The sequence below is a fragment of the Orycteropus afer genome, unplaced genomic scaffold, assembly GCF_000298275.1.
Source record: "Orycteropus afer afer isolate SDZICR_OR568_19922 unplaced genomic scaffold, OryAfe1.0 scaffold00001, whole genome shotgun sequence".
Classification (NCBI taxonomy): Eukaryota; Metazoa; Chordata; class Mammalia; order Tubulidentata; family Orycteropodidae; genus Orycteropus; species Orycteropus afer.
Genome location: NW_006921588.1, coordinates 27983535 through 28008027, shown reverse-complemented (window position 1 = coordinate 28008027; position 24493 = coordinate 27983535). Strand labels below are relative to the sequence as shown.

Sequence of the window (24493 nt, the reverse complement as noted above, 5' to 3'; positions counted from 1 at the left end):
GCTACTTGCATCCTTCTAAGTGATCTTTAGTCTGCAGTAGCCCCCAGTAAAATCTCTTCTATCGGAGTTTGCCATTTTAAGCATATGTGAACTTTTGTTTACACAGCTCCTATAATTAGCCAACTCAAGTTAAATGCCTACTCAGTCAAGCTCAGGTTCAAGTCAGAGTGGTAAGGAGAACAAGTGGAAGGATGGAGGAATCAAAGGGAAAAAACCTGTCTCTTGTTCACAGAGCGTGTGCACCGCAGCTCAGAGAAAGGGGCTGAGGAAATGGGCCCGCCTGTGTTACGGGAACAGAGCTCCACAGCTTCTTCAACAATGGGAAACCCAGAAGTACCTGCCCTTTGCATGGCACAATAGTTGGCAGAAATGTGGGGCTCCGCAGGGAGTCTTTCCAGGTTCAGTGGCATGACCCTTTGTCCCATGAACACAGAGTTCTGCGGGCCACGCTGCTGACCCCCAACCCTGGGCTGTCACGTCACCGATTCCCTCGCTTCCATTTTCCCTGGTTCCTTCCCTCTCAGCTTTTCCACATGCTGTGCCCCTTGCCTTGCCAACTCCAGCTCTGCGGTCATCTCTCAGTGACACACTTCCTCCCAGGCAGGTTTTGACACCCTCCTCTGGATATACACTCAGTGTCTGCCTGCAGTTTGTTCCTGTGTGCCACCACGCTGATGCCGACTCCTAGCAACCCCATGAGACGAGTAGAACTGCCCCAAAGGGTTTTCTAAGCTGTAATTTTTGCGGGACAAGATCAACAGGTCTTTTCTCTCACAGAGTGGCTGGAGGTTCAAACTGCCAGCCTTTCGGTTAGCAGCCGAGTGCTTAACCACTGCACCACCAGTGTTTTGTCTCTGTGGTTTAGAGACCTGTTCATGGATCTGACTCCTCCAGAGGCTGGGGGATGGGAAAAGTCCTTATTCATTCCAGAAGACTCTTGATAAATGTTTGATGAACAAATAAGTGAACAAATGAGTGAGGAGTAGCAAACAGGAAATAAGCCCAGTACCTGCCTTAGGTAACTCATAGGCCTCCCTGGTTGTGGTGAGGACGAGAGGAAGTGGTTAGAGAAACACACAGTGACATTATTGGGGCTCCTGGGGCTGCTTTTCACAGCCATATCTGCCGTTTGCATTTGGTTACCTTCATGGGAAATCTCTTCCTCATCCTCACCCCACCCAACTACGATAAGGTTTGCCTTTGCCTTGCCTCCAGCTTTCCGTATTTAGTTTGTTAAATACAGTCTGATGTTACACTGAGCGGTTCTTGTTTCAGTGCTTCATTTGTGTTGGTTTTGCCTTTACAACTAGGTCATACCTGTTGCCATTGTGAGGCAGCTGAGTCATGGCAGCCCCCTGTGTGTCAGAGTAGAACTTGATTCATGGGTTCTCAGTGGCTCATTTCTCAGAAGTACATTGCCAGGCCTGTCTTCTGAGGAAGCTCTGGGTGGATGTGACCCTCCAACTTTTTTTAGCAGGCAACTGTGTTAACCATTTTGTACCACCCAGGGACTCCAAACTCCTTAAAATGCTGAGTTACATTTCCTAGAAAGTAGTTTAAGGGAGTGGAGAAAACATCACCACAGATCATTATGGTCCTGGCTGTGGTGTGGGATCTTAGGGGCAGAATCATTATCCCCTGAAAGGCCTCTGTTTCTTCATTTGTAAAACTAGAAGGCTAGATAGTCTTTTTGTGTGTGTGTGTGATTTGGGTGAAAATTTACAGAGCAAATTCACTTTCCATACAGCAGTTCACATACACTTTCTCTCATGACATTTACCACAATTCACCACAATGCAACAGCTCCCCTCCCACTTCCTCCCCACAGTCACCTCTTCCCTGTGTCCATCCCTCCATGCACCCCTGCCCCCTGAGCTGTCTCCCTGTGCATAAACAGCCCTTCTTTTTCCCATGATTTTTCTCTCCAAGGAGTGTATTTACCTCAGGTAAATGTTCAACTCCTATGCCTGTCTTTTGCTTGGCTGGAAGCCACAGGTATGGGTTCAATTCCAGACCTGAAGGGCAGTTAGGGGCCATAGTCTCAGTGGTTCCACCAGGCTCTATCAGATCAGCAAACCTGGTCCCCCTCCTTTTTTTTTTTTTGCAAATGCTTTTGAGTTTTGTTTTACATTGTTCTCCCTCTCTATCTAGGATCTCCTACATAGATCCCCCTCCGAGTGGTTGACTTTGGTAGCTGGGCACTATCTGGTTAGAAGGCTAGATATTCTTTCAGGGGTGCTGTCCAGTGCTAACCCCTGGATCCTGCCCTTTTGGCCTGGCACTTATCCCTCCAGTGCCCAAGAGGGTTCCATCCCCCACATCTGCTGAGTAAGTTAATTCATTCACCTCATAGTCTAGGCCAGTTCACCTCTCAGGTAAATGCTGGAGCTGTGAGAACTAGGGGCAGCATTACTGGAACAGGTGTGGGGCAGGCCTCTGCAGCCTCTGGCATTACCTCAGGCTCCGATCTAGAGGATCCAGGTCAGAGGACCACCTTGGGCTCTCTGAGTCTCATTTCAGTTTGCTCTGCACAGTTCTGTATCTGGGTGGTGCTTTTATCCTTGGCATGTGGTCAGATTCTGATTGCACCCCACTGTCCAGGGCTTGGAAAGAGGGATAACGCTGGGATGTGTGCTCCCATATGGGCCACGCTGCCTGCCTGTCTCTCCTGAGCAGAGTCTGATTTCTCCCGGCTCTGCTCTCCAAGTCCATTTCCTCCTGTTGCACTAGCTACAGTGTGTTGGGTTTTTTTAAAATGCTTTGAATCCTTTATCAGGATCCCAGCAGGGGCAGAGGTAGTGGGGCCAGTTTGGTTTGTATTGTTTGCATCTTAGATCTATGAGTTTCTTGAAGGCCAGGAGTGGCTTGTTTTCTGTTTGGGGAGCTTGTTGGTGTTTTTTATGTTTGTGTCCCCAAGCTTTTCCCCAGCTCTGCCCTGGTTTCCCTTTAAGATCTTTGTTTCTCTCTGGTTAGATGTGTGCTCTTTTCCTTTGCTTCTCTTCCTCGTTGTTCCATTGTCAGCTAGACCTCAAGGACTGTAAAGATCGTGGTGAATAAAGAGCTTGGCAAAAGGAGCCCAGAAAAAAAAGTAGTGGATCTCCAAAGATCCCTCTGGCTGTCAAATCTGTGATTTTAAGGATGGTGGGTTGATTTAGGGGTCCTTTTAAGGAGTTCTGGTGGCACTGTGAGAAGGCATTTGGCTGCTAACCAAAAAAAGGTCAATGGTTCAAACCCATCAGCTGCTCCACAGGAGAAAGATGAGGCAGTCTGCAGTGAGAGGGAAGGAGGAATATTATTATAGTGTCTAGAACATGCGTGGCAGTACACAAATCTGTGGATCCCTGAGTTCTTTGTAGGAGACTGATTGGGTAAGGAGCTATTCAGAGAAGACATGCCAAGAAGTAGGAATTTGACTCGAAGAGGACAGGGCTGCAAAAGAGAGCAACTCAGTCTAGTTGTGTCTTTGGTACATGTTAGGTTCTAAATCATTGAAAACCAAGCATATAGTCAAAATTACCCTTAACAATACCTTAGGGAAGGCACATTGCTAGAAACTGACATATTCAGTTCAGCATGACCATTTTTATCCTTCCAGAGTTGAAAGTATTTGCTGTTTTGTAATTTGAGTCCCATCAGATATACTTGGCTTAGGTTTAAGGAATCCCTGGGTGGCACAAATGTTAAGCACTTCCTTGTCTAGTAACCAAAAAAGTTGATGATTTGAATCCACAGAAGGCACCTTGGAAGAAAGTCCTGGCAATTTACTTCTGAAGGATCACAGCCATTGAAAACCATGTGGGGCGCAGTTTGTACTCAGCCACTCATGGAGTTGCCAGAGTCAGTGTCGGCTCAATAGCCAAACTGGTTTGGTTTTCAGTTTGACGTAGGTGTCATGTTGTATAAAAAGTGTGTCTTTTAAACACCACAATCTCACCCAGAAGAAAGATACTGATATGACAGACAAGTATATTTTTGCTTTGTTTAAAGATTCCCTCCTTTTTACTTTTGCCTCATTTCCACAGTTGTATTTGTGTGTGTTGTATGAGCTAATCACTCCACCTTTGCACTTTCTCACTATTCAGCTGCTGAAGAATTAGTAGACTCCTTGGCAAAGAACAATTCTGATATCTCTGACTAACTTAATGTTAAACTTGTATTAAACTCAAGTGTCTACGTTTTCTCTGTTTTGTCAACAGGTTGCTAGTGGGAGCCCCTCAGGCCAAAGCTCTTCCTCTGCAGAGGGCCAACCGGACGGGGGGCTTGTACAGCTGTGACATCACCTCCCAGGGGCCATGCACGCGGATTCAATTTGATAATGATGGTGCGTTCTTCTGATCTCAGCGTTCACTTGGCCCACTCTCCTGTTCCCTGCTTGCCCTTCCATGTGAGGAGAAAGTGGGTACAAACATTTATTCCTGGAGAGAGGACCTCTTTTGATCACAACAGCATTGACTGGTTTTTGTCTACTAGTTTACTCTGAAAGGAGCCTGGTGGTACAGTGGTTAAGTGCTCAGCTGCTAACTGAAAGGTCGGCAGTTCCAACCCAACAGCTGCTCCATAGGAGAAAGATGTGGCAGTCTGATTCCATAAAGACTGTAGCCTTGAAAACCCTATGAGGCAGTTTTGCTCTGTCCTATAGGGTCTCTATGAGTTGGAATCAATTTAATGGCAACAAGTTTTTGTTTTTAGTTTGCCCTGGAAACATTTACTTTCTAAAACACACTGAGATGCATAGCAATGCTATGCTTTTCCTACTCCTGTTTTCTAAAATAAAATGGTGTATTGATGTTGCCACCTAGTGATGTATTGAAATGCTACAGGAAGCTGTGGATTAAAAAACTGAATTCATAGCAGGGAAGGAAGTTGAGTGTCCCTATCCTGTACTCAGCAGCCAAAAGTTGTCATCTGTTCAAGTAGTTGGGAGAAAGATTGCTCAAATGTCAATATGATCAATATGGATACAATTTTCCCTATTATCACCATGGAAACGTGCTTTATGAGAACTCTAGGTAGTTGGAGGATGCCGTACCATGGGTTCTATTAACATCTAGTTTGTCCAGTTTCCTGTCAGTTTGGCCAAATAATACCTGTTCCGAGAAGCTGCAAGCCAAATTTTCACTTGCTTGGTCTAAGTAGATTTGTTGATTCATGTTTTAAGTTTTTCTCTTGCTTTTTCAACTTTTAGAAATAATGCTTATTTTTTTCCTGATGAGAGAATAATACATGTTAATTGTAGGAAAGTTGTAAAATACCTGGACCTATAAAAGGGGGGGGGGGAACCTACTGGTACTCTTAGTATCTAGACGTAATCATTTTTTATTTAACGCTAGCATTTTTTTCTCCTGTCTGCTTAAGGTTGTTTCTAAAACCAAACTCACTGCCACTGAGTCAATTCCAACTCGTAGTGACCTCCATTGGGTTTCAGAGGCTGTAAATCTTTATGGAAATAGATTGCCCCATCTTCCTTCTGAGGAGCAAGTGGTGGGTTTAAACTACTGACCTTCTGGTTAGCAGCCAAGTGCCTTACCCACTATGCCACCAGAGCTCCTTTGCACCTTGGTGGTTTAGTTTTCATATTTTTAAGTTTCAAGATTGAAGATTTTGTCCTGCTTCTCATTGAGGAAAGCAAACATTCCTTCCCTTTTTAAAGAAATTTGGATACTGCTTAAGGGGCAGGTACAGGGTTAAACAGTGGGTTTAAATTAACACTGAAGCAGCATATGATGATATTTGTTGATCGTTTTAGTGGGAAATATTTGCGTTTTCTTTCTCTGGCAAACTTCTGCCTCACATGGATTCTGGCTTTCACAGGTTTTACTGTAGTTGGACTTTTAAAACTGAATCTTCCCACTGCTTTTAGGGCATATATGGGAGGGCTACCTCTTAGTCTTAGAATTTTCAAATACCTTTTTTGTGTTCAGGATTCTGGTGTCAGAGAGGATGAATCAGATTGTGGGACAAGATAGGTCGCCAGGCAGAGGTTATGCATTTTACGTAGAGAATTCTGAGAAAGATGCTTACAGATAACCACTTATCCATTTTCTTGAGAAGGGCAGTAATTTTTTTGGATTAAGTAATTGAATTTACAAAGTACAGTTTAGACCTAATTTCTTAATATATTTGTGGTTTGTTGACACATAGGCTGTTTTCAGTCACTTTGATGTGTTAACTGTTTGTAACCTGTTCCACAGCTGACCCTTCATCAGAAAGTAAGGAAGATCAGTGGATGGGTGTCACAGTCCAGAGCCAGGGCCCAGGGGGCAAAGTTGTGGTAAGTGTAAGAAACATTTTCATTTCACTAACATTTGAGTGCCTATCATGAGCCAGTACCACCAGGCTTACTGCAATGAAAAAAACAGAACTCCTGCTCATACAGAATGTGTAGTCTAGTAAACTAAATGCTTTAAAGCAGGAATTCTTGTCAGGGAGAACTTAGTCATAAACCTTTGTTGAGTAACCGTAAAACTCTCTGTGGTCTTAAAACAAAAAAAGCAAGACAAAATTAGATGTTTCTGCTCTAGGAACTACGTAGCTCTCACAGATATATTGTAATACTATGGTAATGGTCACAGAAAATAACTTCAGGTAACCCTTGTCATTTATTCTGAGCTTCTTCAGTAGGTTCTAAAGAAAAGACAGATTTTGTGAGATGGGTTGTGTAGATGGCCTAAAACAGCCAAACTCACTGCTGTGGAGTTGGACCCGACTCATAGTGATCCTTCCTTGGGTTTCTGAGGTGGTATCACTATAGAAGTAGATTGCTCAACCTTCCTTCCGAGGAGTGGCTGGTGGGTTTGAAGTGCCAGCCTTCTGGTTAGCAGTCAAATGCCTTAGGCACTACGCCACCAGAGCTCCTGTAGATGGCCTAGTTATAACAAATTTATATCAAATTTTAAGACAAATAACTATTTTACTGAACACTGACACTTAAGGAACACATGGGAAAATGATTTGGATATTGTGAAGAATTTCCATCCTTCTTGTATGGATGGTACCCATGAATACCTGGGAAAAATTATAGAGATTATTATACCACTTCTAGCAGTATAATTCTCTCTGCATTTTATAATAAAAATTTTTAGGGAAATAATCTCAGTTTAGAATGTAAATTAGGACTTTGACAAGGGAATAGCGTGAGTGAAAGGAAAACGTCTTTGTTTTTGCTGTGTTTGCTCAATCCCTATGAAAATAGGCCTGGGGTTTCTCTCCTCTAGACATAATTGCTTATTTTCACAAACATGCTGATGTGAAAGTTAATACATTCATTAAAAGGTAATTAAATTAAGAAAATGAAGTAAGACGGTGTTTCCCTTTGTCTATATGGCAAGTAAAGTTGTAAGTAAATTGCCTATGCATTATAGATCTGGCATTTAATATTTGGTTTACAGTGTTATTCTCTGGATGAAAACAAAACAGGTTCTAGTTTCTAGATGCTAGGTAACAGTCTCCCCTAGTTGCCTCTACCCCCCAGCGTCAGGGTTGTATCCTTTCACCATACTTATTTAGTCTGTATGCTGAGCAAATAATCTGAGAAGCTGGACTAGATGAAGAAGAGCATGGCATAAGGATTGGAGGAAGATCGTTAACAACCTGTGATATGCAGGTGACACAGCCTTGCTTGCTGAAAGTGAGGATGACTTGAAGCACTTAATGATGAAGGTCAAAGACTACGGTCCTCAGTATGGATTACACCTCAACATAAAAGAAAAATCCTTACAACCAGACCAATAAGCAGCATCACAATTATAGTAGTTAAGTTGTGTGTCATCTTGGCTGGACCCTGGCTTTGAGTGACTGGGCAGCTAGATGCAGTTATTCCCCACGATGAGCTTGTAATCCCCCTGGTGGGAGCTGCATTTGGGGTGTGGCCTGCTAGTGGTATGTATGGAGAAGCTTTGAAAAAGGTCTCTAGCTTTTGGCATATTTGGATCGCGCATTTGCCCGAGTCTTCATCTCCACTTCCTTGACTTGAGCTAGCAGCCTGCCATGTTGGTTGCTAATCTTGGGACTGTGCCATTTTACCTGCCGACCTTGGGTTCATCAGCCTGTAGCTGCCTGAGTTAGGAGATGCCTCTAGCTCCAGTGGGCCTGGAATAAGAGGCAGAGCTGAAGCTCAAGGTCAAGGGGTCTTTACCCAGCCCCTGTAGCTGGCACTCGGAATTTAGACGTCTAGCCTTCTAAACTATAAGAGAATAAATTTCTGTTTGTTAATCCATCCGTTTGTGGTATTTCTGTTATAGCAACATTGGAGAACTGAAACAATGATAAACGGAGAAAAGGTTGAAGTTGTCAGGGATTTCATTTTACTTGGATCCACCATCAACACAATAGACCTTTTTAAAGTGTGAAAGAGCAAAGATGTCACACTGAAGACTAAGGTGCACCTGACCCAAGCCATAGTCTTTTCAATAGCCTCATATACGTGTCAAAGCTGCACAGTGAATAAGGGAGACCACAGAAAAATTGATGGATTTCAGTTGTTGTGTTGATGAAGAATACTGCAGATACCATGGACTGGCAGAAGAATGAATAAATTTGCCCCGGAAGAAGTGCAGCCAGAATGCTCCTTAGAAACAAGAATGGTCAGACTTTGTATCTCACACTTTGGTCGTGTTATTAGAAGGAACCAGTCCCTGGAGAAGGACATCATGCCTGGAAGAGTGGAGGGTCAGAGAAAAAGGGGAAGACCCTACGTGGAATGGATTGACACAGTAGCTGTGATAATGGTCTCAAGCATAACAACAATTGTGAGGCTGGCACAGAATTGGGCAATGTTTCGTTCTGTTGTATACAGGGTCACTATGAGTCGGGACCAACTCGATGGCATCTAACAAGAAGTAACAGTCTCCTTAGGGTCACTTTGGGAAAGAGTTGCTGATTTGGGATCCAGTCCCAAGATGCACGTTGAATCATTGGCGTTCCTGGGTGGGGACAGTTCACATGCTTAGCTGCTAACCAAAAGGTTTGAGTCCTTTCAGAGGCACCACAGCAAAAAGGCCTGGCTGTCGACTTCCTAAATATCAGCCACTGAAAACCTTATGGAGCACAGCTCTACTCTGACACATGTGAGTCTGGTCACTGTGAGTTGGAATGGATTTGATGCAACTGTTTTTTTGTTTTACTTTAGTATTAGTCTCATTGTTATTGACAATGTTATTGATTTTTAATTTTAAAAAGCAAGGTTTACAGATGCAAATGAGCTGCTTTATTCCATGTGTTTGCAGACATGTGCTCACCGATATGAAAAGAGGCAGCATGTTAATATGAAACAAGAATCCCGAGACATCTTGGGGAGGTGTTACGTCCTGAGTCAGAATCTCAGGATTGAAGATGATATGGATGGAGGACACTGGAGTTTTTGTGATGGTCGTTTGAGAGGCCATGAAAAATTTGGTTCTTGCCAGCAAGGAGTAGCAGCTACTTTCACTAAAGATTTTCATTACATTGTATTTGGAGCCCCGGGTACTTACAACTGGAAAGGTATGACATTTTTATTTATAGAAACAGAGATTAGAATATTTATATAACTTCTATAAAATATACCACGGTTTAGAATACTTTAAGTTAAAATGTCTCACAAGATGTTTGTTATAGAAGTGGGGTAGGGTAAATTGAGTTCTCTAAATCATGATTTTTTAAAAACAAATATTGGTGAAAATATTTTTATGTTTGTTTGTTGAGAGATTTTTCTGTTTTTTTATCCCCCTACTGGTAATTTTCATTCATATAAGTAGTTAACACCCCACCCCATTAAACCAAACCAAACCAAACACACTGCCGTGGAGTCGGATCTGACTCATAGCAACACTTCCTTGGGTTTCCACTATGGAAGTAGATTGCCTGATTTTCCTCCCGAGGAGTGGCTGGTGGCTTTGAACCGCCAGTCTTCTGGTTAGCAGTCAAGTGCCTTAGGCACTACACTACCAGAGCCCCACCCCATAGGAATATAATAAACACGAGGAGTTTTTGCTGTTCTTTTATTTGCCTGTCTCATGAAGTTAGAGGTTTTAGTTTTAAGTTTTGAACACTGAAGAATCGAGTGCTGGTGTGTACAAATAAAGGAGGCTTGGTGGTGCAGTGGTTAAAACACTCAGCTGCTAACTAGAAGGGCAGCAGTTTGAACCCACAGCAGTTCTGTGGGGGAAAGATGTAAAGATTACAGCCTTGGAAACTCTGTGGGGCAGTTCTGTCCTGTCCTTACAGGGTTATTGTGAGTCGGAATCAATTGGGCCTCCGGAATCAATTGGGCCTCCGTGAGTTTGGTTTTGATGTACAAGTAACACTGTATGATCACAGATGTTTCTTTTGTTGTACTTTTATCTTAGAAGGCTATGCTTTGCTAATAAATGCAGAAAGGCAGATGGTTAGACAAATTAGAGACTTTTGAGACAATTTCAGATAACTTGAGGAAAAGTTACTTACTGCTTTTGCTTTGTTATTACTATGATGTGGGTGAAAGGAAACACTGCTGGTCGGGAGGAAATGGTCCACTTTTTTGACTGGATGAATCTGGTCGTTTCCTGTTATGAAAGTTTAACTTCTGAAGAAATCAGGCAAGTATAGAAAGCCATTGTATCATAAAGGATGATTTTCCTAACTCTTAATCCATGATGAGGGGAAAGAATCTGATTTGAACATAAAAAAAAAAGATTAGGTGCTATGCCACCAGAGCTTCTGATTTGAACATAAGAACTTTGAAGTATATATTAAAATAAATCATGTTTTAGCATTTTCATTAGTGAGGAAAAACTTAGAAAAATTTTCCTTTTCCATTAAAAAAAATTTCAAGTTTTAATTCCTATTAGACATGACTCTTGGGTACAACTTTCTCTGCTGTCAGCTGTGTATGGTACCTGGGCGTGAGAAATTGCCCTTTGCCCTCTCACACCAACAGAAGCTTTCACGTGAGGGTATGAAGTGATTCTCACCTAACTGAAGCAACAGGTTGAATTTAGAAATATTTTGTATTTTAGCAAGTATAAATGCTATATATAGTAAAACAAAACAAAAATACCCACCAACTAGTACCTTTCAATCTATGGAAATATATCTTAACTGTTTTATAAACCCTGACCTAAAATAGTATCATTTTTTAAAAGTTGTAATTTGGGCTTACTCTATGATATCTGTCTTTTTAATGAGATAATTGCAAGCATTTTGAAAACATCAAATCTTGGTTCCAGTGATTTAAAGAAACAATCAAAATGTTAATTTCCCTTTTGCACTGCAGCAAAGCAGCTAAATTGATTTTGGATTATAGAGCATGTAAAATATCATATGTGTTAAGTTCATGTCAATTTAAGGAATTGATTTTTGTAGGTTTTGTTAACCAAGTAAACATATTCCATTTTCCATCTGCTTTCTTGCCATTATAGAGATAGTTCATGAAAAACCATGGAACACTTTTTTTGTTATTACTACAACAAATTTATTTGTAAAAACTTATATTAACATTATTTTAATTTTAACAGCCTTAAAAATCATCTCTTTCTGACTTTTCTCCTTTGAACTTTTCTTCCTGTGCTCAGTGGTAACATGGGGGATGTATATTAGGAACCATTTGTTTTATTTTGTTTCATTTTCATTTTTTCTTTTTCTTTTTTTTTTTTTTTAACCATTTCACTCCTTTAGGGATTGTTCGTGTAGAGCAAAAGAATGACACTTTTTTTGACATGAACATCTTTGAGGATGGGCCTTATGAAGTTGGTGGAGAGACTAACCGTGACGAAAGTCTAGTTCCTGTTCCTGCTAACAGTTATTTAGGTAGGAGTGAGTGGAAATGGCACTCGTACTTTGTGGACGCTGCTGTGTGATACTCCTCTCCCAGGGCCCAGGACCCTGGGCTTCTCAAGTTAAGAACACGCCAGGTGGAGCCAGGTACCCCAGCTGCATTTGCAAGCATTTGATTTAAACCTTGCTGATGCTGAGGTAACCTGACTGGTGTTTAGAATTGATCCCTTTTGACCTGGAATGCCCTCAAGGTGTGGAGAAAGTGGAGAAACCTATTGTCTCCTAAAATTGTCCATCCTCCAGCTTTGAAGCCCATATCCTGAGTTAACTGCAGCCTCTGTAACCTGAAATGGGCCATTTGTGCAGCTATGATAGAATCATGGATGTTTGCAGTACACCGAGCCGCCTTCCATCTCTAAAATGCCTTTTTTCTAGAGATTCTCTTAAGAGCTATGTTCATAAAGTAACAAAGTGGCAGTTCAAGACCTCTGGGTCCCTATTCTGTGATTACTGATCTCCGAAGATTGGCCTTGCTTCTGGATTGGGGCCCCCATGTCACAGAGCCCCTGGTGGGTGCCATGGGGGCTTTCCCGCTAAGGCAGCACAGGACTGCTAAAGCAGCTTTGAGGACAGCCAGACTGTGTCTAAGTGCCACTTCTTTAACTCCTAAGGCTTGTTGGCATTACTAATGGGTGTCCTAAATTATTCATGTGCATTATGATAATTACAAAAAGGCTTTTAAAAGCTTTAATTCTTGGTGTGAGTTGACATAAAGAATAATTACTATGCATTTCTTAGGAAAAAAAAAATGTAAAAAATCCTAAACCTAAATAGTAACCTATTTTAAAAAAAATCATGAGAAAAGTACCCATGTGCTTAGAGATATTACTGGAACTATGGAAGATGAAAAAAGGAAGAAACATAGATATGAATTATTCTAAACAATGTTTTAGTAAACATACTCTGAAAAAATTATTCTGATTGTATAAATATGTATGAACTATTTTGTTAATTTAAAAAGCATTTTCAGAGTCCTACCCTCCACTTGAAAAAAAATAAAACTTGGTGTAAGATATGGAAGTTGTTGTTGTTATGTGCCATCGAGTTGGCCCTGACTCATAGCGACCCCTACTTGGGTTTCTGAGGCAGTATCACTACAGAAGTAGATTGCCCAGCCTTCCTTCCAAGGAGTGGCTGGTGGGTTTGAACCACCGGCTTTCTGGTTAGCAGTCAAGTGCCTTAGGTGCTGAGCTACCAGAGCTCCTAAGATATGGAAGAGGAAGAAAAAAAAGATACTAATTTTATTATGCACCGAATGTGTGCTACAAGTCAGGTACTCCATGCACTACTTTACATACCCTATCTCATTTCATCTTCCCAGCAATATCAGAGGTATTATTGTCCTTGTTTTGCTCATGAGAACAATGTTACCTTAGAATAATTTCCTCGTCCAAGGTTACAAAATTAATAATCTCCCAGGCAAGGAAAGAAATACTTGTGAAAATGACAGAAATAGGAAGAGAAGCAGCTGGGTGTGTGAGTGGGATGTTTGCAGCCTTGCAGGGCAGGAAGGGAACCCGGGGGTGAGTGATTTGCAGCTCCATTATTAAAAAAGGTTTTTGAAGGTAAATATTATTAACACACCAATTGAATATATTAATTGAATATATAGACATCCTTTCTTGCTTGTAAATACATTATTTAGAGACTATGATTTTTTAAAAAAGAGTATTTAATTTTAAGTGCTCTGATCAAGAAACCAACACTTTGCTCCTCAAGATAGATGCTCAGAGATTTTATAACCATAGTTGCTGGTAGAACATTTAAACATTTTTATGAAACACAGTTGCCACTGTTAGAATGAACTTTCTTAAAAGTGGATACCTGGAGAAAAAAAAAATTCAAGCTCTCATTGTTACGTTTTGATTGTCTATGCTGTGTGAAGTGTCATTCCAGCAGATCAGTGGGTTTTAGGGATTAAATGATCTGCTTGAGGTTTTCGGAAGCGGGCAAAGGTTGCAGCTTGCTAGTGCAGCGGTGGCCTCATCATTTGGCAAGAACTGTGGCAGCCGTCCTACCTCTTACCAAGCTTAATTATTTTTTTCTTCCATTTCTTCCATCCCATGCACGTGTACAGGCCTGCTGTTTTTGACCAGCATTTCCTATACAGAGCCCGATCAGTTTGTTTATAAAACACAGCCTCCCAGGGAGAAGCCTGACACATCCCCTGATGTGATGATGAATAGCTACCTAGGTTTGTGACCTCTGAGATGACAAATAAATTGTCTTGGTCATGGTCATTTAAAAAAAAAAAAAAAAGTTTGATCCATACAGAGCATAAATCTTTTTATTTTCTATCTCATTTCAAGTGAAGCATACACAAAAAGCATGCCGTGGTTGAAGCTTTGCTGCCGGATGGTTTTCAGAGCGCAATTGGATTATATCACCCTATTCTAAACTTGTAGCTTGTCATATTTTCAACTCACTTCACAATTTGAGAACTGCAACAGTAGTGGTGATGCTGTTCATAAATAAAGCCCAATAAAAGCTGTGAGCACTTGCCTCACCTTATATAAAAAGATGTACATGATTTGAATGGCCACTTACATTTGTTCTCTGCCAGATCTCAGTATTTGTCATCTGAATCCTGATGCTTTATAATTAGTCATACTAATGGTTGTTTTTTTTAACCCTCCTGAACAGGATTGTAACTGAAATCAGTGACAACTTACTCACCTCTATTGTTACACTAGGTTCTCAAATACTATATATCATCAATCATGGTTTCGTTTGCATGTTTGTGTCTGAGAAGAGTTGGTCCAAAATAATAAATGCTATCTATGGTATATTAATGATAATTAGCATTTGATCTTGCCCACTTACCCAAGGAGATCAACAAATAAGGAAGCTTTCCGTGAATCTAATGCTAATCATTATATTAGAGCAGGCCCCTATAACATGAAGTCAGTTGCACTACAAGTCAAGTATTGTTCTCTCTGTAGGTAACTTTCCTACAATAATATCTAGCTGGATTTCCTTTTACTGCAGTTTTAAGATTAAAATGGGGTTCAAATTAATTCTTAGTACACATGAATGTTTTATGATTCGAGTTACACATATGCTAAATAGCATAGATGCTTTTCTTTTAATTCTTAATATCCATAGAAAGCAGTAAAATAGCCCTACTGTTTTGTACTTGTGTCAGATCTCTTAGTTCTATAACTCATTCATATTATAAATACGATAGCTGGTGGGAGGGCCCTGGGAGAGGGGTGGGAAGCAAGAGGAAAAGATGATAGAGTTATCAACGTCAGATAGCTCCTGAAATACAGGACTAATGTGTATTTCGTTTTTCTAGGCTTTTCTTTGGACTCAGGGAAAGGTATTGTTTCTAAAGATGATATTACGTTTGTATCTGGTGCTCCAAGAGCCAATCACAGTGGAGCTGTGGTTTTGCTAAAAAGAGACCTGAAGTCTACACATCTTCTCCCTGAGTACATATTTGATGGGGAAGGTCTGGCCTCTTCATTTGGCTATGATGTGGCAGTGGTGGACCTCAACAAAGATGGGTAAGAGCGTCTTAGGTTGTTTTATACAGTAAGTCATTGCTGCTTTGACTGGGCTCTAGATCTTGAGAAGAGCCTTCTCTTCAGGTTAGTTGATTCAAAGGGTTATTTTGCTGCTAGATTTTTATAATGTCATCGTAAGATGTAGAATGACATTTTCAATGTTCAGATTTTACTCATGTCTTGGGAGTATGGGTCCATGATAATTAAAATATGAAAAATTAAATTAACCCTACATAATGACTCCTACATGGTTCTGTTAATTGGTTTCTTAATGGAATATCTGAGCATCTAGAATGTCCTGTTGAAAGTAGGAATGGGTGACAGGATCAGTGCATAGATCTGTGCTATTCATGATAGGGTCTTTTCCTAGAAGTCCTACTGCACTATGATTCTAATTTAGGAAACTAGATTTGAGTTCTTAGCCTCAATATTTTTCTTTTGGCATTTATTACAGGCTACTATGAATTTTTGTTATTTGGTGTTTTTAGCTTTTAACTGATAAAACGTAAGTCCTATATTTGAAGTCCTTTCCATCACATCTCTTTATATCTTTAGTATCTGGTTTGGTACTATTATTCCTAAGCTTGCTTATATTTTAGCTGGTGGTTCACAGTTTTTCCCCCTAATTACATTTTAAGGTGGCAAGATATAGTTATTGGAGCTCCACAGTATTTTGATCGAGATGGAGAAGTTGGAGGTGCTGTGTATGTCTACATTAACCAGCAAGGCAAATGGAACAATGTCAAGCCAATTCGTCTTAATGGAACCAAAGATTCTATGTTTGGCATTGCAGTAAAAAATATTGGCGATATTAATCAAGATGGCTACCCAGGTAGATAACAGATTATGAAATGATGATGATTTATAGATGCATGACAACAGCTACAAATGCAACACACTGCCATGGAGTCAGACCCGACTCATAGCAACCCCTCCTTGGGTTTCTGAGGCAGTATCACTACAGATGTAGATTGCCCACCCTTCCTTCTGGTGGGTGGTGGGTTTGAACTGCAGACCTCTGGTTAGCAGTCAAATGTCTTAGGCACAATGCCACTAGAGCGCCCATAGATGCATTATTTGGTTTAAATTAATGAGTACTTATGGCATCTTATTTAAAACATTTTACTGGGGTGTTTTAAAAATGTAATGTTTGTCAAATGTAATATTGCCTACAGATATTGCTATTGGAGCTCCCTATGATGATATGGGAAAGGTTTTTATCTATCATGGGTCCCCGAATGGAATAAATACCAAACCAACACAGGTAACCCAATAACCTTGATTTCTACAATAAAGATCTCAGCTTTTTGCTTTGTAATAGAGTATTTGGGTTTAAGTGGATTGTCTTACTAATCATGTTTTACTCAGATATCTACAATAGTATGGATTTTTTATTATTTTAACATATTTTTAGAGGATAACTTGGATATAGATATAAATACAGTGGCTTACTTATTTTAATGATAAAATTTCTCAGTTAAGTTAGAAACCAAAGTAATCCAAGGTCAAAAAAAAAAAAAAAAAAAAACTGTTCTATCCTGACAGCATAAAGAGATGGAAATATGATATATTCTTACTTTAACAGCATACTCAATAGAGATGAAACTAGGCAAGTGAAATAGGTGATGATCATTACATGAAAAACTCAGTACCAAAAATTAAAAATTATTTTTGAGAAAATGAAGACTTTTATAGCTTAGATGAGAAAGTTTGGTTTGAAATAGCCTAATTGACTTAATATACTATGCCACTTCTTTAAAAATTGGCTTTTATCCTTTAAGATACTATGTAAATCAGATGACTTGTATGAAATAAAATATATGAAATGTTGTGTCATATATGTATATACGTATTTATAAGTTTATTCTAATTTATTTGTAAGTGAACTCTTAAACTTGACTTCCAAAGAAACTTGTGTGTCTTTTTCAAAGCATGAATAAGAAATTCATGTTGGTGGCTGAGTGCCCTTTCTGATGCTCTGTTCATTTCAGGTTCTCGAGGGTAAATCACCTTATTTTGGATACTCAATTGCTGGAAATATGGACCTTGATAGAAATTCCTACCCTGATGTTGCTGTAGGTTCCCTCTCAGATTCAGTAACTGTTTTTAGGTATGTGATGTGTAGCTTTATTGTTCAATAGTCAGGTTAAACTGAAATTTTTACATTTTAGATTGAAATTACTGCAGTGTAATGCATATGCTTCAAAGGTGAAGACACGTGTGATTTTCTAAGGTTTTTTAATTTGAGGATGGTGTAAACAACTTAATAAAAACCTATTTTGGAAAATCTTGCTAAATTTGAACTAATTGAGGGATAGGTCAGAATTAGTGAAAATTTTTATGTCAGAAATATAATTTTAAAACTTTTATTTTGATAAGAACAAAACATGTTTACATATAAAATTTGACAGTACAGAGAACAGAAAAATAAAATAAAAATCCTGTATAATTGATCATTTATTATTAAACTCCAAAATTGTGGTTTATATTCTTCTAGTCTTAAATGAATGTACACATGTGCATTTTTTAAAAGTGAGATCATAATGTACATTGGCTTATATCCTGCTTTTTTTAGTTTATAATGCATAGTGGGCTTTTTTTTTTTTTTTTGCCCTTTGCCCTCTCACACCAATAGAACCTTTCACATGATTGAGTACTTTTCTAAATGAAGTTAACTGATATCACTCAGGCATCACATCACTGTATCACGGTTTATTTAGTCAACTTCTGTTACTGGACATTCATGTTGTTTTCAGATATTTTTGTTCATATTTGTTGTTTTTGCCTCAATGCACAAAGCTGTGGTAAACATCTTTACTTGGGTTTGTGTCTTTGATTATTTCCTTAATGATGAATTCCTAAAAATGAAGTTGCTGAGTTGAAGGATGTATGTGTTTTAAGACTTTTGATTCCAGAAAGGCTACAGCAGTTACAGTCCCATCAGCTGTGCTTGGGACCCCTTAACCCAGTGATGTCATTGCTGTTGGGAATCACCAGTAACAATTTTTTTTAAAAGTAGCACATTTTTGTTAAAAATACAGAATTGTAGAAAGAAAGTACAAGTTCTCCAATATTCCAGTTTTTCACAAAACAGTTTTTAAAGAGTTTTCAGTATTTCTGTACTTTTTGAGTATCATCAAACCTACCTACCCATTGCCATTGAGTCCATTCCAACTCATAACGACGCTATAGGACAGAGCAGAACTGCCCCTTAGGGTTCCCAAGGCTGTCATCTTTTCAGAATCAGACTGCCACATCTTTCTCCTGTGGAGTCTTTAGTGGGTTCAAACCACTGACCTTTTCATTAGCAGCCAAGCACTTAACCACTATGCTGTGAGGGGCCATGCTATAACTACTGGTCTCTAATCTGGTCTTTAAAAATTTAATCTTTTCTAGGTATCTCTCCATGTCAGTTCAGATACACAAATGTTCTTTTTAATAGCATATATTCTCTTAATTAATCAATTGATGGATATTTAGATTGTCTAATTTTAGCTATTATAAATTATATACTATAGTATATTACATAGTATATATGTAATAGTTTTTTCCTTTAAGAAAAATGCCTAGAAATAAAAATTTGTATTTTTTTTTTAAATAACTATTTGGCTTTATAGTCATTTTTTTATTTTTAAGTAATTTCTTTAAAGAAATGGACAATAATGTATGGTGAAACTCTCAGTGACCAAGGCTGTGGGCCATGTGTGCCCTTGGTGCCACCATCTTAGACTTCCAGAAGGGTGCTAGGAATTAAAGAAACCATGATATCTAAAGTACAATCCCAAACAAAAATTGTGAGCATCAGGAACCAATCCCAGGACCCTTTTGAAGAGAATACTGTATGGTACAATGAAAGTATACTATGTGAAAGAAAAATCACTTTCTGGTTAAATGGCAAGATCTAGATGAGCCATTTCATGTAAAAACTGAAAACTACAGGAGAAGCTACAGGTGGTAAAAGTAAGAGAAATGAAAGGAAGTGAAGAAGAGTGTATGTATCCTTGTGTGAAGTATTAGGTCAAAGGGAGAAGGCAAAAAGGAAGTCCAATTAACCAAATAAATTAATACGTATACATGATTTAGAAAGGAAAGAGCTCAGGGAAATGTTGATAGTCAGTGTGGTTTGTGTATCTGTCTTGGGGGTATTTATCCAGTTTGGGGAGCCTGGTGGCCTTCTGAGCCATCACACTGGGGAGGGGGTGTGTTACTGTGTGCCTCCTGGGTTAAAGCATTCAATCCTTCTACCTGGTGGTTCTCAAATGCTGCCTTTATGTGTGTGTTTCTCTCTGTTAATATATGTATTAACCATAAAATAATTCAATGTTTTGAAAATGTAGAAGACTATGTGATGTTCAGGCATTTGAGCCAAGTTTCCATCCAAAAGCAGTTCTGGTTCTAATTGGAGGAAGAACTGTCAAATATCAAGAAAAGTTGAGTGCCTAAATCAAAATTTGGTTACAAAGTTTTTCACAATAGATAACCCAACTTAAAAAAAAAACAGTTAAGTTAAATGTAACTCATGGCAACACCTTATGTATCAGAGTAGAACTGTCACCTACAGGGTTTTCAATGGCTGGCTTTTCAGGAGCAGATCACCAGGTTTTTCTTCCGAGGAGCTTCTAGGGGGATGTGAACTTCCAGCCCTTTGGTTAGCAGCCAAGCACGTTAACCATTTGCACCATTCAGGGACTGCGACCTAACTTTAGTCAGTTCAATATTTGCTTCTGTCTGTGTGTAATTGACATTTTAATAGCCTTATTCTAATGTCCTGGTAAATAGGTTGGCAGTGAGTGCTGTAAACTTCTTTCTTTGTTCATAGTATAAAAGTGAATTTCAGAATCCTAGAACTCAATATAAAAAGGGGGAACCACTTCTGTTATTTTAAAAATGATGAAACTGAGGCCCAGGTTTGTTAGATGACTTGCTGAGTTCGAAGGCTGCATCCCAAGAGACATGGTACCCAAATCTTGCCAACTTTAGTCCTGAGAGTTTTCCTTACTATATATAAATCACACTTACACATCAGAATGGTTAGTAAATAAAGAAATAAAGACCAATTAAATGTGAAACAGCTGAGCCAGTCAAATTTACTTCATAGTCCTGTGTTGAAAGACAAGTTTTCATGATTCATTTATACTTTTGTTTCAGAATAGTATATTTATGTGTTTTATGCTTAAAAAACAGATATAAAAATAAATTGTAGGCAGAAATACGTATTAAAATCTTTCCTTTTAAAATTTTTGCCACACTAGCACACTAAAACTGAAATGTAAAATACTATAACATCTGTGACATACTTGTTTTAAAATATTACTAAATGTTTTCCCTTTAATTAGGGTCTCAAAACCTAAAAGTTAAGAATGTATCTAAATGCTGAACAGAATTCCAGATTCTCATGGAATCCAGACTTACTGGAGCCATGCAAGCTGGATGAACCCCCTGAAACTATTGCCCTGAGATAGATAATCTTTAAATCTTAAACCAAAAATATTCCCTGAAGCTTCTTAAAGCCAAACAATAGTTGAGCTTAACTAGGAAAGAATGTCTGCCTTGAGCATTATGTTCTTTTTAGATCTATCTATAGGATCAGATTGATAGCTGCAACTCAGAGTAATAGGTAAGAACCTTAGGGAGCAGTGAGTTTATGTTTAATGGGAAAGGAACAACTCAGAAATGAGAATGAGAATGGTTGCACAACTTGAAGAAGGTAATCAATGTAACTGAATTATGCATGTAGAATTGGAGAATGTTTTCCTGTGTGTATTCTCAACAACAACAACAACAAAATAAAATTATATAAAAAATGTAATTAGTATTTTAGAAACTAACAGCTGGCTGATATTAAATAAAAAATAGAGAGGTAAACAGTTGAGATGAAGGGAAATACAGGAACAGCATCAGGGAATCTGGGCAGTGTTTACCTTTGTAGTGAGTCTCAGCTTTATCTTGAATAAACTTAAGTTTTTTCACTCATGCTGTCTGTAGCTTACCAGTTGATTCCAGAGGTTTGAGCTAGCTCTTTGGGACATGGTAGGCATTTTCCTATAGAAACACTGTCCCTTAGAATGGTTGATTGGGTTTACTGCAAACCTACCAGAGTCAATCTAATGGAAACCATGCAATAATGAAACCATACAGCCTATTCTGAGTTCTGGCTGGGAACTGTTGGGATGTGAGAGGTGAGGCAGTACCTCCCCATCCCACCCCATCCTCCAGTCTGTTGCACACTGGCATTTTTTATGCCTGTGCCATAGGTTGGCCAGTGGTGGCCTTTTTGGCTATGGAGAGTAGCAGAGGATATGAATACTAATGTGTAAAGGAGAAGAAGATTTGTTTATCTGAAGAAAGGGTAAAGATAGGGGATTCCAGCTTCTTGAGTGTTTGCAGGTTTGATTTTGCATCTCTGTGGGACTTTTATGGGAAAGGTTAAGAGGTTTAAGTTATTTTCTTTAGCATTGGAGAAAAAAAAATCACATGTACAAAGTTTTTTTTTTCTCCCCCTGTGGTTTTTAAGATCTACTTGGTAGCTAAAAAGGAGCTCTGGTACCACAGTGCCTAAGGCATCTGACTGCTAACCAGAAGGTTGGTGGTTCAAACCCACCAGCAACTCCACGAAAGCAAGACTGGGCAATCTACTTCTGTAAAGATTTACCACCTTGGAAACCGAGTGGCGGTTGCTATGAGTCAGAATTGACTCGATGGCAGTGGGTTTAGGTACCGAAAAGGAGACCTGGTAGCACAGTGGTTAAATGCTGGGCTACTAACTGAAAAGTTGATGTTTGAACCCACCATTCTCTCTGTGGGAGAAAAATGTGGCAGTCTGCTTCCATAAAGATTACTGTCTTGGAAACCCTGTGTAGGGCAGTTCTTCTCTGCCCTGTATGATTGCTGTGAGTCAGAATTGACTCCACAGCATTAGGTTTGGGTAGCTAAGGATACCATGTAGTATGTGGATTCATCTTAAATTGAAGGTAACAAAAGTCTGAGCTTGTTAAACTCTTGTCTTCAGATCCCGGCCTGTGATTAATATTCAGAAAACCATCACAGTAACACCTGACAAAATTGATCTCCACCAGAAAAGATCTTGTGGGGCACCAAGTGGGATATGGTGAGTGTTTCTGTAATTTCACACCTCTGCATTATGAAAGTCCTGTTGCCCGAGGAGCCACAGGAAAGATTAAAAGCAAGAACTGGACAAAGGGAAGAGGAATCTGCCAAGTGAATGTATAACATATTACTCATCAGTGGGCTGTGGCATTTGAGAGTTGGGGAAGCAAGTTGGGTTTTTCTACTGCACTAGTGCATCTTTTAAGAAATATGTGTTTGATTTCCATACAGCCTCAAGGTGAAGGCCTGTTTTGAATATACTGCCAAACCTACTAATTATAATCCTTCAATAGGTAAGTACCCAGAACGTTTTGTAAAATATTTTCTGTTGGCCAAGTTGAAAGTTTTGCCTAAATAACGGAAAAGTAGACCTTCAGTGTCAAAAATGGGTTCATAGAGTCTTTTTCTTATAAAATTGTCTGTGTTGTCTCTCCTTTAACCAGGAAGATACAGCACAGAGGGGAAAAATCTCTCCTTCTGGTCCCCATTTGAATTTTTCCAAGCAGATGGACAACAGAAGAAAAAGTCTTAGAAAAAGTACTCTGTTGCTACCACAACCATTTCCTCAATTTCTGTCTTTGAAAGCCAGTGTAGAAAGTTGGTTTGGTGGTTTGGTGTGGGCGGTGGTTGTGAAAGGGTGCCTATGAGACCCTGACTACAGCACAGAGTGAGTGCCAGTCGACAGGCTCTTCACTCCCCAAGAGGCCAAGCTGTGTTCTTGAGCAGACACGGGCCCCTGGTGGAAGTTGACGGTTCACCTTGAGAGTTCAGAGCTGGGGCTCTGCTTCTGGTTCCAGCTTTGATGCTGATTGACGCTACATCACAAGGCAGGCCCCTTAACGTTTGAGTTTTTATTTTCCCAACGGTTGATAAAAATGTGTCAAATAGTAATTTTTGCAAATGTTTGTGGTGGGAGCAGATGAGATGATGTGGGGAAAGCAGTTTATAATTTTAAAGTGTTACTCTGCTTCCCCTCTTTAAAATCTAAGAGGATTTTTGCCCCAAATTTTGACAGTGCTAATGATGCCCTGGAGTCCCTGGGTGGGGCATGTGGTTAATGTGCTTGGCTGCTAACCAAAGGGTTGATGGTTTAAGACCACCCAGAGGTGCCTGTGAAGAAAGACCTGGTGATCTACTTCCAATAACATCGGTCATTGAAAAGCCTACGGAGCACAGTTCTACTCTGACACACACCACCGGGTCACCATGAGTTAGAGTTGACTTGACCACAGCTGGTTAATTATGCTTGAAAAATAATGATCGTAACTAAAGTCTAGTATCAGCTGGACATATTGATTTTCCTGGTATGCTTTAGTAGCAGCCTTACCTCTTCAGAGTGAGCCCTGATCCAGTTCCAGCGTCAAGGTCAGTGCCTGAGAATTTAAAGGAAATCTTTCTCTCAATGAGAGAACAAAAGAATGACAGGATTTCTATCTTAAGTCTTAACCGCAAACCAGGCAGCTCAGTATCCCAGTGTTTTATGCCAAGGGAAGCTTTGTGCAAGGACAGGGTGGTTTTTATTGTGATTTGGGTAAAAATTTAAAAAGCAGATTCGTTTTACTCTCGGCAGTTTATATACATTTTGGTTCATGGTACTGATTACAATCTCAACAATAAATAGCTGTCCTCCTCCTCCCTGTGACTACCCTTCTCTGTGTCCTTCTTACCATTGCATTCCTGTCTGTCTAGCTTTCCCCTTAGGCAGGTGCTGCCCTTCTGATCTCTCACAGTGGACTCTTTCTGCTAAGGGGCGCATCTCCCTGGGGCAGATGTTCTACTTGTAAGCCTCCCTGTTGTTTGGCTGAGAGCTAACTCACGGAAGGAGTCCAATTCCAGGCCCAAAGGATAACCTGGGGTCATAGTCTCAGGGGTTTCACCAGTCTCTATCCAACCAGTAATTCTGGTCATTTTTGTTGTTTGAATTTTGTTGCACATTTTTCCTCCCAATCTATCTGGGATCTCCAATTTTAATCCCTTTCCAAGGGGTTGGCTTTGGTAGCCAGGCACCATCTAGTTCTTCTGGTGTGTTCTACTGTTTTTGTGTTTTCAGTTCTTACCACACTTTGAGGTAATGAGTTATTTTAAGT

General features: G+C 39.7%; 1 protein-coding gene across 1 annotated transcript in view; it reads left to right on the top strand.

The window, feature by feature from the left end:
• Positions 1-24493, top strand: part of ITGA6 (integrin subunit alpha 6) — an 81297-nt gene that overhangs the window by 28171 nt on the left and 28633 nt on the right. The window contains exons 2-12 of the mRNA XM_042782496.1: positions 4197-4321; positions 6192-6271; positions 9225-9480; positions 11632-11763; positions 13868-13984; positions 15089-15299; positions 15938-16131; positions 16475-16563; positions 17291-17409; positions 22309-22407; positions 22638-22699. Coding sequence (XP_042638430.1) covers positions 4197-4321; positions 6192-6271; positions 9225-9480; positions 11632-11763; positions 13868-13984; positions 15089-15299; positions 15938-16131; positions 16475-16563; positions 17291-17409; positions 22309-22407; positions 22638-22699 — 1484 coding nt within the window. The remainder of the gene's footprint in view (positions 1-4196; positions 4322-6191; positions 6272-9224; positions 9481-11631; positions 11764-13867; positions 13985-15088; positions 15300-15937; positions 16132-16474; positions 16564-17290; positions 17410-22308; positions 22408-22637; positions 22700-24493) is intronic.